Source organism: Oncorhynchus mykiss, chromosome 10, assembly GCF_057628025.1.
Source record: "Oncorhynchus mykiss isolate SJ-2025 chromosome 10, ASM5762802v1, whole genome shotgun sequence".
Lineage (NCBI taxonomy): Eukaryota > Metazoa > Chordata > Actinopteri > Salmoniformes > Salmonidae > Oncorhynchus > Oncorhynchus mykiss.
The window spans coordinates 46599274-46612739 of record NC_143031.1 but is presented as its reverse complement, the minus strand read 5'-3'; the positions used below and the strand labels follow the sequence as shown (position 1 = coordinate 46612739).

Genomic DNA, 13466 nt, shown 5'->3' with positions numbered 1-13466 from the left:
ATGGGAAAATGCAAAAGAAATAAGCCAAGACTCAGAAAAATAAATTGTAGACATCGACAAGTCTGGTTCGTCCTTGGGAGCAATTTCCAAACGCCTGAAAGTACCATGTTCATCTGTACAAACAATAGTACACAAGCATAAACACCATCGGAACACGCAGCCATCATACCGCTCAGGAAGGAGACACGTTCTGTCTCCTAGAGATGAACGTACTTTGGTGCGAAAAGTGCAAATCAATCCCAGAACCACAGCAAAGGACCTTGTGAAGACGCTCAGCAAAGAAGAAGCCACTGTTCCCCCACGACGTTATTCCTCTCTCCTACAGCGTCCATCACAATTACATGCACATGGCAAATTATGCAAATTAGGTGATGACGTCATTTAGCGACTTTTAGGACAGCCAATAGCTACTTTCCTTACTGAGGAGTTGGTAACACTGGTAATAGTTTCTAGGTCAAACTGTTCAGACATTTTTGTGGGAGGACAGATTTTTGGGATGTCGCAGATGCGGAAATGTGGTGGATTGAGAAGCATCCAATGCAAAAAATCTGAAAATGTGAGTTTTTGGATGCAGATGTGTTGTTATGTAACTTAGATTGACGCACTGGTGCCTCCAGCGAGGTTTAAAAACATCTGATAGAAATCTGAAGATGAAATGTCCAAAATAATACTAAATGCCAATGTCTTAAAGACACAGTCCTGGATCTTAAACGTCCACACCAGTAAAAATACACTATTTCGAGCTGAAAGACGATGGTCAGAGCTTACCCATAATGTTGCATAACGATTAAAGTCAATAAGTCATTGTTTTAGTCAAAGTATGATATATTTAGGCTTTAAGTGACAAATCTGAACTGGCCACTTCATGCAAATCCATGCGGTGTCTTTTCCTATGATATGACATACAAATTATTTTCAGCCTACGTTTCGTTTAAGGGTTGGGATTTATTTGAATGTTACCACTCTCCAGCATGACATTGCAGCTGTTTCTGACTAATAAACAGTTATTCCTCTTCATGATGATGAGCCAAACCCAAATTCATTATTTTTTTAGCCCCTTTTTCTCCCCAAATGGTGGTTCCAATCTTGTCCCATCGATGCAACAGACTCAGGAGAGACGAAAGTCGAGAGCCATGCATCCTCTGAAACACGACCCAACCAAGCTGCCCTGCTTCTTGACACACTGCTCATTTAATCCAGAAGCCAGCCACACAAACATCTCTAAGGAAACACCGTCCAGCTGGCAACTGACGTCAGCTTGCAGGCACCCAGCCCACCACAAGGAGTCGCTAGAGTGAGATGGGACAAGGAAATCTCGGCTGGTCAAACCCTCCCCTAACCCGGATGACGCTGAACCAATTGTGCGCCACCTTATGGGTCAACTGTGACACAGCCTGGGATCGAACCCAGGTCTGTAGTGATTTCTCAAGCACGGTAATGCGGTGCCTTAGACTGCTACGGCACTCGGGAAGCCACATCCACTTTTCTTACCAGAAAATTCTCATAATCTATTGGATAATTTGTCAATTTTCACACATTTGTTTAACTAGTCTGTAAAAAAAATATAATAATTACAATTTAAATAAATAATTGTATCAATTTTAGAATAAGGCTGTAACGTAACAAAGTGGAAAAAGTCAAGGGGTCTGAATACTTTCCGAATGCACTGTATATTGGATCCTTGGACCTTAATGAGTATTGGCAGGCTCCTTAAGAGTACATCTTGGGCTACAGCTGAGGGATTGCAAAAAATCCTGTCAAAGGAAATACAAGCACACACAGGCTCCTGAGCCTTGTAGGGATGTGACTTGAATTGGAATGTGACTGAAGGAATGGGATGTTATATTTGTGTGTGTGTGTGTATTTTTCTCTTTTGTATGATGTCGGTTTAGCCCAGTTTCCTACAATGAGAGTGGTAGAGGAAGATGAGTACAAGGTGAGGGATCCTTGTAACCAGCAAGAGAGTGATGGGAAGAATATGTGCTTCAGTAAGGTGCAAATCCACTGCAAATCTACCATTCCAGTGTTTTACTTGCTATATTGTATTTACTTTGTCACCATGGCCTTTTTTTGCCTTTACCTCCTTTATCTCACCTCATTTGCTCACATTGTATATAGACTGTTTCTACTGTATTATTGACTGTATGTTTGTTTTACTCCATGTGTAACTCTGTGTCGTTGTATGTGTCGAACTGCTTTGCTTTATCTTGGCCAGGTCGCAATTGTAAATGAGAACTTGTTCTCAACTTGCCTACCTGGTTAAATAAAGGTGAAATAATAAAAAATAAAAAGGTGTGCTTTTTAGCGTGTATAGCCATGGTTGTTAATTGTATTGAAGAAATTAATTGAAAGTCACAGAAAATAGAGGTTGTGGTGGCATCGCCAGAGAAGTAGAACAGCTGCAGGGGGTGTTGAGTGGTAGTGGAATGGGTGGTGAGTTTTTAGAGAGGGCTAATAGGTGGTAGGGTAATTTTCCTTAACTCCAATTTTGTATTGTTGTATCTAATAATATAATTTGAATGGCCTCACACACCAGTACAGTAGGTGGTGGTGTATGCACCTAAAAGTTGGACGCGATCCCCCAACTAAATCCCCAAAAGAAGTGGGTGGTGGCACGGGACCGCCATAATACCATAGAAGAAGACGGCTCCGAGCGACAGCTCAAGTGTTTGCAGCAGCACACCCTCCCCATAGATAGAACAATGAGACAGATATTTCACTGATGTTAAAATGTGAAGCATCCGCTAGGCGTTTCCACTCACTACCAAATATGGTAGTGAGAGGAAGCCCCACAGGCGGGCTGGAAAGAGATTCTGTAAATGCTCTCATTGCTGAAACATTTGATCTCAGTACAGTTTTCTGTTCCCAAAACTAGTATATTATGAACAGAGTGGACTACGGTTTGTAGATTTTACCCTTTGCAAAAGTTGTTTAAAAATCGCTTTGTTTGGAGGTTTTGCACACGCGTACTTCACAAAGTAGGCGTTCCTTAACGGAAATATGCCAATGATGCTTGTTCTGCCCACTTTGGGTCATTTGTTCCCTTTGAAACGAAAGGCTGTGGTCTATATTTACTTTAGTTGGTCTATCTTTGGTTTAGAAAATCTTAGCCCTCCCTGTACCGGACTGCAGAACGAAGGCGATTGAAAGTAACGCTATTTCAACACAAACTGAAAGGTAAGTTATTGCTATTATTAATTTGGTAATTTGTAATGTCCCATTTAAAAACAACTCGTCGTATGTGGATGTATCCAATAATAGTTCACCTTTCTAAGCGGCATAGCTAACATCAGCACAGATTTGGGGAGCTTAACGCGTTAGCTAGCCAACAATAGCTACACCGTTACGTTAGACTAGCCAGTTTAGTGTACAAATAACCAAATCATTTCAACTGCACCATGTTGGTTATTTAGCTAAATGCTAACAAGCGCGATCGACTTGCGGTTGGCGAGACTTGTCTAGTTATATCGTTTAAAATATTTCTAGGTAACCCGTTAGTGATATCTTGCCAATGCGAACAACCTTTTAGCTAGCTAGTCGAGGTTGTTTGGCACGCTGCGTTTAGTCAACGTTATCCCACATTTCCCCACAGTTAGGCTGCACTTCTAGTAACTAGTTACTTTTATAGTAACTGTTACAACTAAGTTAGTCGCATTTTTCTGACAAACCCATGTACCTAACAAGCAACTACTTCCTAACATGTTTGCCTTTTTAAAATGGCTGCATATGTCGATGTGCTTTAGCTTGTTAATTTAGCGAGCTACTTATTTCTTCGATGGTGTAGTTCGTAGCAAAGACAGTATGAAGATAGGCAGAAACTGCTTCTCCAATAAAAGTCTTTGGTCTAAAGGTCGTCTCACGCCGAACTGCGCATGTGCAGGCCGTCAAAATCAAACCCTGGTCTTCTTCGCAAGGGTTCCTGGAAGTCTTGCCATGTTACTTCTCTGGGGTTAAAAACTTTGTTGGTAGTAACTAAATCTGTACATTGGTTAACGTTAGCTACCTGTAGTTTCACCAAGTCCGCTAACTAGGCTTTATTGTTTAAAACTCGCTGTCACTTCTGTCAATTCAAGTATGTTTCTTTTCTACAGATTATTCCGTATATGCCAAAGATGGTCAGACATCACTCCGGACCTCCTCGGTTCAAGCCCAGGTATTTGCAGAATATTAGTTATTGCAACAAACAAGGTTACGTAACAACAACAAACGGGTGTGATCATTCTACATTGGTCCCTGCAGCTTACGCTCAAACCGTTAGGGCTAGAACACTGATTTAGAACGTCCAGTTTCGATTGACGCATCAATCGGCATTTTGAGCTGGCCACACTGTTTTTTCATAGACATTTTTCACAACCACAGTCCCTACAAAGTTATGTCCAGAATGTGACCAGTTTATTTTTGGATGCAATGTTCAGACATTCACAGAAGTAGCTGCAGCATAACACAATCATCCAAACCAGAAAATGTAGGCTGCATTTGTCCTAGTGTTAACTGAGGAAAGATTGACATAACACAAGCGGTCAAATTTTTATAACTATCGGCTGACAAACTTTTTTCATATATATTTTTTATTTTACCTGTATTTAACTAGGCAAGTCAGTTAACCTCACTAGGGTACGTGGGATGCTAGTGTCCCACCTGGCCAACATCCACTGAAATTGCAGAGCGCCAAATTCAAAAACAGAAATACTCATGATAAAAATTCATAAAACCTACAAGTGTTATACATGGGTTTAAAGATTAACTTCTTGTTAATCCAACCACGGTGTCAGATTTCAAAAAGGCTTTACAGCGAAAGCATACCATGCAATTATTTGAGAACAGCGCCCAGCAGACAAATCATTTCAAACAGTAACCAGCCAAGTGGGGAGTTACACAAGTCAGAAATAGTGATAAAATGAATCACTTACCTTTGATCTTCATATGGTTGCACTCACAAGACTCCCATTTACTCAATAAATGTTAGTTTTGTTCGATAAAGTCCATGTTTATATCCAAAAACCTCAGTTTTGTTCAGTAATCCACAGGCTCAAATGCAGACGAAGAATCCAAATAGTACCCGTAAAGTTCGTAGGAACATGTCAAACGATGTTTATAATCAATCCTTAGGTTGTTTTTAGTCATAATAATCAATATTTCTGCCGGCCAATATCGTCGTCAATATAAAAGGTAAACAAGAAAGGCGCGCTCTCGGTCGGGCGCATGAAAAAGCTCTGGGACACTATAGTGTCCACTCATTCAGAGAGGTCATACTCCCTCATTTTTCAGAATACAAGCCTGACACAAATTCTAAAGACTGTTGACATCTAGTGGAAGCCATAGGAAGTGCAATTTGAGTCCTAAGTCAATGCATACTGCATTGGCATTCAATAGAAAACTACAAACATTAAAAAAATGCCACTTCCTGGATGGATTTTTCTCAGGTTTTCACCAGTACTTGAAAACGTGAATAAAACTGTAAATACACTATGCATGTTTGGTGCACAATGTATGCGCTTACAGTAGAAACGTCAACACAATATACAGAAAATAAGGAACTTTTCTTTGTATGGAAAACAAGGCAATGTGAGCATCAGCCAGAAAATGTTCAATTTTGTGCAAGTATCTCCATAACGTAAACTCACCCCATTCCGTACCAATGTGTGCAACCACAACATTCAAACGAGGCTACAAAGAAAACGAATGGGACTGTAGCGACTGTGTTGACTTCAAAATCGGGGGTGTGAACTAGTTTTCTATTCAAGCGTTGATCGACATGCTAATGGCTCTATAGTATTGGAGAAAAGTTGAAAAAATGGACCCTCCATTACAACGGGACGTGTCGTAACGTACAGCACACATAAAGCAACTAATTCTGTCTTACAATCTCTCTCCACCAGGTGTAGCATTTCTCTCATACTTTAAAAACAAGAAATGGACAGTGACGGGGGTAAGGGGGGATAGTCATTTTTTGCGTCACTGCAAGCGATCATCATTCTCGAAGCCGCTGTTTACTTCTAAGATCACTTAACACCGCCCTAAAAACCAGACTCAAATTCGACACAAACCTTCAAATAGGTATGTAATGTCACATTATATCAACTTTTTATAGTGTTTTATTTACATTTTAGGGGTGATAAGTTGGACAGATCGAGTGGGGAAAAAAGCAATTTTCCCACACAAAATCTCTCCGTCTCACTATCGCGCATGTCGCATTTCGCTTCCCCACCCGCCATTTTTAAAAAGACCCGACGGGGCTCATTGCCTGCTTGAATTATGCAGAAACGGGCAGTGTTTAGGTCATGTAATTGATTCTGTTGGAAAGGGGAGAAATTGTGCTTTACAATAGTATTGACATTACAGTTGATCTGGAAGTATTACGTTTTTGGGGCGCTAAAATAAGGGCAATTGTACGGACCAAGGCGATGTACGAGTTTACGTGAGTTCACGTTACTTGATCGGCGCAAACATATTGAAGTGTGTGGGCTCTCCTTGAAGAGAGAAGTTTGTCCGGCGCGATCAATCCTCAAACGTAAATTGTCCGCAGCGCTGAAATAGGCTACTTCTATGTGAATCAATGAGGCGGGAACACGCCTCAATTCAAACTTAAAAAATACAACTTGTTTGAAAATAATAACCTATAGATAACACGCGCTGCCTGCAAGTTAACTGTCCTGTTGTGTAATAATCACATTTTGGAACAGTGAGTGCATTCTGACATCACGTGCATAAAACAACTCACGCTGGGGCGACCGTTAGAGGTATTTGGAAGTCATGTTAAGTAGCACTATTTTAAGTGTAGACAAGAATATGAATTGTGTGGATGGATTCTTAAGACTGTTTTGTTATTCATCAGGTCCTACTCGGGTGGCTACAACAACACGCCACACGAAGAGCATTACAGCCCTCATCTCGGGAGTCAGAGAGGATTCCGGGGCCACCGAGGAAAGGCCCCTCCAAGCTGGAGAGGCAGAGGACACGCTCACTTTGCCAAAAGTCCCACACTGATGGGAGAACGACGGGAGCGACATTTCAATCAGTGGAGGTCCCAAAACCAGGATTCCTTCAACACATGCCCCTCTCAATCGGACCCCCATCATGGCCACAGGAGGGCACCCCCATCCAGGCCAAACTGCCCTCCCCAAGCCCAGCATAGGTCCTCCCCACACAGTCCTGCACAATGGCACCAGGGCCAGAGGGGAGCACCTATCCATGGACAACATCCAGGTCACAGATCCCCCTCACCACACCATTACCATAGCCAACACCCTGACAGGAGGCTGCCACCCTCACCATCCACCCACAGTTCCTTCATGAGCCCCCACAAGCACCCAGGTCCTTCCCATGAAGAGGATAGGAGCTGGGGTGCCCGGCCACACCATAGCCCCGGGAAAAGGTTGTTTGAGCACCCAGGTCGCGGGGGGAAGCGCTGGAATGGGCCAGGGCCCTTTCCCCACCCGCACAATAGTGAACGTGGACCTTCTGGCACCACCCAGAAAAAGCCACGGGAGTTTCATGGCAGAGGCCCATATCCAGAGAGGTACAGGAGTGAAGAGGCAGTATGGGCTGGGTAAAATAAATGGAGAGAAAGTGTAAACTCACATAGTCCTCTACACTACAGAGGTCAAAATTATCGTTCAGTGTTACAATGCTAATAAACTGTAAAATGCGGTGATCTGGTGTTAATGCGCTGGTCGCCTGCCACTGGAAAGAGTTTTTGTATATGCTCACTGAAGGTTTTACGCCTACCTGTATCATGGCATTAAAGTGAAGGGGCACCATAAAGAAACGCTAAACCTGCGTCCTCCGATAATGGATCTTCCAATGTAATCATTTGTTGTATTGTTTGTGATGGATGTGCAGGTGGTCTGCTGAGCGAGATCCCAGGCAACAGCATGGAGTGGTGGGAAGGGAGAGGGAGGGCAGCAGACGCCGCAGCGCTGAGTGGGCACAGGAAGGCAGCTTTCACCACCCTCCCCACAGATCCCCCGCATGGAAAGGCGTTTCATCTTCTTTCTACCAGAACAGCCCGCAGGAAAGACCAAGTGGACAACCTCACAAGCGGAATTTCCAGGAGTGCGGACCAGGCCTTGGTCTGGAGCATGGTCATCCAAAGTGCCCTCGGAGAGAGATCTCACAAACCTTCTCTAGGGGATTTGGTGGCCGTCCCTTGTCTCTCATGGACAAGAGTCGCTTGATGAAGGGGCGTCAAATTAGAGCGGAGTCTGTGATGCGGCTTAAAGCACCTCCACTTCGACCCAGAGGAGCAGATATCGAGAACCAGGAAGAGGAAGGTCCGCATGCGTCCAGAGCAAATGCACGATCCAAGTTCGCTCTTCGGCAGGAGCGTTTCCAAGCAAAGGCTGGGCCGCTGAGGAAGAGGCCCATAACTCATCAGTCACCTGCCAAGTCTTCCAGGAACTCTGAGTCACACAAGGAACATGTGGACTCTCAGCGCGCCTTGAGCACACACAGGTACGGTATCTTCCTTCTCACTCTGGGAGCTGGGGCGTGATGATGTTTGGAGGAAATGGAGTTACGGCGATGTCCTGAATCCGTTACGCTTTGAAATCAAATGTCCAAAGTCCTCTGGCAGTGAACAGAATAATTCACAAGTGTTTTTTTCCCCTTTTTTTTCTTCTGGGTGCCAGACATTCAAAGTTGAATTAATATCAGCCTGTTCATTAATGTCAGATTGAAAGATGCTAGAAAAGCCCTATCCATACGTGTTGATGGGAGGCCTGTTCCTCTGTGATGCTATTGGGGTCTGAAGCTAGTGGTGCTGTCCCTCTCTGACCAAGTGGAAGAGTTGAAGAAACTTACTCACGCACGCAGCAAGCCCCCCCCCTCCCAGACAGAACAGAAGTTCAGAAGAGTCCATCTGTGAAGAGGACTGCGGACAAAACCATTACCCTTAAATCCGCTGAAATGCCACAGTAGTTGCACACCAACATGACTCGTAGGAAAGGAGATGCTTTTCTTATCCTGGATGAGAAGTGACCTATGTAGGAGGAGACTCTGAAACGGACAGCTGTCATACTAATTTGGGTAACACGATCTGCCAGTTGACAAAGGGATATTTAGCTCGCAGGAAGTCAGTTTGAGCAATAACGTTCAAATGGCATTGGAATATGCAGCAGCTTCCTTGAAGATGCCATCCAGAGGACTTTTGGGGATAGTACACTGCCACTGACAACATGCGGCAGAAGCTCTGAGGCTGTACAGCATCAAGAGGAGAGGACACTACCGCTGAGGAATCTTCATATCAATATTTACTCAATGGTCCAAGGATGAGGTCAACGTGTGCTGCTGTTCCTGAACTGTTGGCCCCTTTTATGCTCTGGTAATACATGGATGCATACAATACTACTTGTATTTCTTAGACAGAATGCAGCCATGCAGTTGACTCACTACTTAAAAAGTGATTTTAGAATCATTACTCATTAAATGTCCAATAGACCTACAAGAAACAAATGAAGCGATAATGGACCACACCTCTGTACATTAACATCACACGGAACCTTATCTGGCTAAGCAGGTGAACAGTGGACTTTCTCTGCATGAAAGAATACATCAAATCTGCATCTATGCAGAACATGTGCAGTGGGAAACTGTTTTGTACAGTACACTGAATCTCATCACAGCAATGGTGGGATTACAAGTACAATTGGATGTCTACGTGTAAACAATGGAATCCGTTCCTACAAAGTGCAAGCTCCTTCACACCGTGCTCTGTAGATTGCTTGTTTATTGAAGCGTACTGGTGAATTTTGACCGAAGACGGACGATCTCGATTTGAATTGATCACACTGCTTGTACCAGACAGGAGCGCAAGATCACAATAACATACCCTTTTGAAATTGAATGTCCAATGATTGCAGGAGAGTTGCGATTTGGGACGTGAGACTGAACTTAACAAAGAGAAGTAAGGATCAACTGAAGATCACCGATCATAGACGAATGGCTCGTTTGAACTGGAGAGGATTGACAGCCTTTGAGCTTCACTTCAAGTTAAAAATGTGGACCCCAAGAGACCGGGTCATCAAAACCATCAGCATCACTTGTCCATTTCATACATGTCAGTTTTCACACAGTGAAGGGTTCAGTGGAAAAACAGTGTTAGGAAACCATGGACATAACATGCTCTTTGTAAGTACCCGAGTGACGATCAGCTTTTATTATGACCATTATTCCACTCTCAGTGATTTTATATATGAATCTTTAGCCGCCTGCCCTTTAACTCCCTTCATCCACCATGTAACTTCCTGTCATTCCATGTCCCCCAATATCTGTTCTAGTCTGTTTTAGCATATTACATTTTTTGTTCTACAGAACGACACCATTTCAACTTTTCAGGGCATTACTTAGACTGACGGAATCTTCCCTTACGGTGCAGGCTTCTAGTAATAATGTTCTGCTTGACTGCCTACCAAACCTTTGCCTCTCAGGCTTCACTGAATAGGATGCTCATCTCTTGTCATCCTCTACCTCGGCTGGTCTCTCTCCAGCTCTTCCTCTATAGACCGACGGTTGGCTCGTGACCTAGTCGTCGTGTCCCAGTGGCAAGCGCCGGGGACAAACTCCAGCTCAAAGGACAGCCCCCCAAGGGATAGAAGTAGACCACCAAAGAACAAAACCGGTAAGGGAACTGTGACATTTTGTTTAGTCATGTTGGCTAACAGTTTGTTTGATGCCCCTCGACAGGAATGTGACGTCTCTTGGCGAATTTTAAGATAATTCATGAATCATTGTGAGAGTGCGACTTCTCTTACTCACTCTCGTCTGACTTTTCAGAGCCCTATTACAATTCAGATGAACAACTTACGCTGAATGAACGCTTCTCTAAAATTCATGACTCCAGTCCTTCCCCTTCTCCAAGAGACTGGAGATATGCAGAAAGGTAATCCGCCAATTTAAATATAAGAAACTTGGTGAGGATTATTGTGAAAGAGTTGATGTAAAGTGAACATATTGTTATGAATGGAATATAACTGGAACCATTTTGTTGGTGCAAAGTCTTTGTGGTTATGGGTTACATGGTATGATGCATAACAATGGATGTGGCTTCACACAGCAATAACTGTAGTTTCAGTCAGGATTATTCAGCCAGATAATTCACTTTGTCTTGTTTCACATTTTAGGCAAACAGACATGCCACAGGAGAACCACACACCTGAAAGACCCTTCAGGAATCCAAGATCACCGCAGGTGAGGAGCACTTCCTGGTTTTGACTGGGCTCTTGGAAAACTGAATGTTCATAGCTTTAGTGTTGGGAGTGCTAACATGCTTACTGTAATGAGCGTAAGCTGTCAAGGGATGCCAATACCTTGAATGTTGCCTCCCATAGTTTTGGAAACCTCACCGAGCAATTCCATTTCTTGATCAACTCCATTCCACCATATATGCTCATGCTTTACTCTTATGTCCCACAGAGACCCAGCTTCCGTCCCAGCAGCCCAAATCATAAACCAGGTCCTCCCCAGAGAAAGCCAGGCCCTGAACTGCCCGGTCCCTTTAGGAAGCCACTCATGGTATGAAGCTTTCTTTTTTTTAACAGCTCTTATAACTTTTGGTCATTGACTTCTCTTAGCCCACTGACCTTGTTGTTGGCCTCCCTGACCTTATTGATAATATGGTGGTGTCAGGTGGATTAAGCTGTATGTCACTGAAAGACTGCATTTCTGACTAGTCTGGCTGAAAAGATTTCTTCCTCCTTTTTTATAGGGAGGCTTTGTGCCACGTCCCTTCTCTCAGAGGCCAGTGTTCAGGAAGAGCCAGAGCATCCTGTCAAAATACCGCAACATGCCGACGATGCGTCAACGTGTACCTCCCAACAGAGGGTCGAATTACCGCCGCTGGTGATCAAACTAGAGGGACTGACTGCACAGATTGGGGTTACACGCCCTGGCTTTGGGCTGCCTCGTTGTCTTGGAGATGGCTCCCAGATGGAACTGTCCCTGTGCCCATCAGAAAAAACAGACATAAAATGTGTATTTTTATAACATAAGATGTGTTTTAAATATAGAGAATAGGCCATCTGTTTCTATTCTTCCTGACTAGTTATTATGGACATGGTTTTGTGATTTCACAACTGTGTTACAGCTCTCATAACATGTAAATGAGGTAATGGAGACTTTTTTCTTTTTATATTTTCCAGCATCACTTTTTTCCCCGATGCTTAGATGTGTTTGTTTTTGCTGTAAAGTGGCCTTAAAGACTATTCCACAGGGGCTGTTGAATATGATGCTCTGTCAAAAGTGTGTTTTTATAATTCTCAACCTGTTAAAAACTACTGATACCCCTTGCATGTCCTGCTCATTTGAACATTTTGTTTTAAGGTATTTCAAATAATTGGCTGGACATGCCTTGTGTGGAGGTTTCTCTTGTGCCGAGGGAGGCCCCATAGGACCTTTTTGGGATGAACCTTCCATGGGACTGGGGAGATCTAGTTAGCATTTCGCATTGACTAAAATTCCTTTTGAACTGAAGTGACCCAATTCATAGTATTGAGGTTCATGTGAACTACAGAGGCTTGATCAACACTGTCCCTTTACTGCAAAAGGAGTTTAAAACAAATGAATAAGCGGTGGACAGACTATAGCTGGGAAATTCTAGACTGATTCTCATTTATGGATGTAATAGTGTAGCTGGTTTGTATGTAAATTGTGTCTTGCTGAAAATTATATGGGGCTTGTATGATTTAGTTTTGTATGAGATGATACTTTAGCTTGTGTTATGGCTGAGTAGATAATTTAATCTCTGCCAAATTAGCTTCACCCTACTCCTGTAACACTGTTGAATAGAAAATAGTTAGGGGAACAATTTGAAGATAAAGCACCATTTAAAACATTGATGTGAAAGACAACAAAAAAATCCACAATGAAAGAAGGGGGGGGGGGGGTTAGAAGGAAAGTTTGCTCTAGTTTGAGAGGTGGAGAGAACTGTTCTGTTGGGTGTGCCATTTGCATTCCTTGGAGATCACCAGTCAGACGAGCTGTTGCCACTTCAGTGTAGGCTAGCCATGTCCTTTCCTGTGATTGGTTACAGCTGTCACCTTAAAAGGAGGGGAATTCACAAAGGCTTGACAGCTAAAGGAAGCCCTGGGGGAATAACCGGTGTAGAACTATAGAAAAGTAAAATTAAGACAGTGAGAAAGAACCATATATAAAGGAGACAAAAGTACACAATGAGCTTATACAGTCAGGTCCATAATTATTGCCATTCTTGATAAAGGAGCAAAAAAATACTATAAAATAAATAAGACAGATACTGAGTTTATATTGTATATGTATTTCATACTAAGACAACTTCTCATAGAAAGAGACTTTGTTCAAGTTAAAAAATAATAATAAAGATCAGGGTCAAAAGCACTACACATCTGATTCAAACTCATCAAGCTTTGATTATTTGAATCAACGTTTCACACATTTTGGCAGACAGGAATTCCATTTTTATCTTCTAATCTCTGAATAATATAATTTCCCCC

General features: G+C 42.9%; 1 protein-coding gene across 2 annotated transcripts; it reads left to right on the top strand.

Moving 5' to 3' along the window:
* Positions 1 to 2830: 2830 nt before the first annotated feature.
* Positions 2831 to 12281, top strand: LOC110534078 (uncharacterized). Of its 2 annotated transcripts, none has more exons than XM_021618732.3 (9): positions 2831 to 3177; positions 4092 to 4153; positions 6836 to 7519; positions 7843 to 8454; positions 10488 to 10618; positions 10774 to 10879; positions 11121 to 11187; positions 11413 to 11511; positions 11705 to 12281. In XM_021618732.3, the coding sequence occupies exons 2-9, from the start codon at positions 4104 to 4106 to the stop codon at positions 11840 to 11842; spliced, it is 1887 nt and encodes a 628-aa protein (XP_021474407.3). In that variant the 5' UTR covers positions 2831 to 3177; positions 4092 to 4103; the 3' UTR covers positions 11843 to 12281. The 2 variants fall into 2 exon arrangements, with proteins under 2 accessions (XP_021474407.3, XP_021474406.3); XM_021618731.3 differs by having other exon boundaries at positions 3027 to 3177; positions 6836 to 7549.
* The last annotated feature ends 1185 nt before the right edge of the window (positions 12282 to 13466 follow it).

Excerpts from the sequence above, each read along its gene's own strand:
- LOC110534078 (XM_021618731.3), top strand. The coding sequence starts at position 4,104 with ATGCCAAAGATGGTCAGACATCACTCCGGACCTCCTCGGTTCAAGCCC. Across the intron at positions 4,154-6,835 it reads CCTCCTCGGTTCAAGCCCAG|GTCCTACTCGGGTGGCTACA; the intron begins GTATTTGCAGAA and ends GTTATTCATCAG. Across the intron at positions 7,550-7,842 it reads GAAGAGGCAGTATGGGCTGG|GTGGTCTGCTGAGCGAGATC; the intron begins GTAAAATAAATG and ends ATGGATGTGCAG.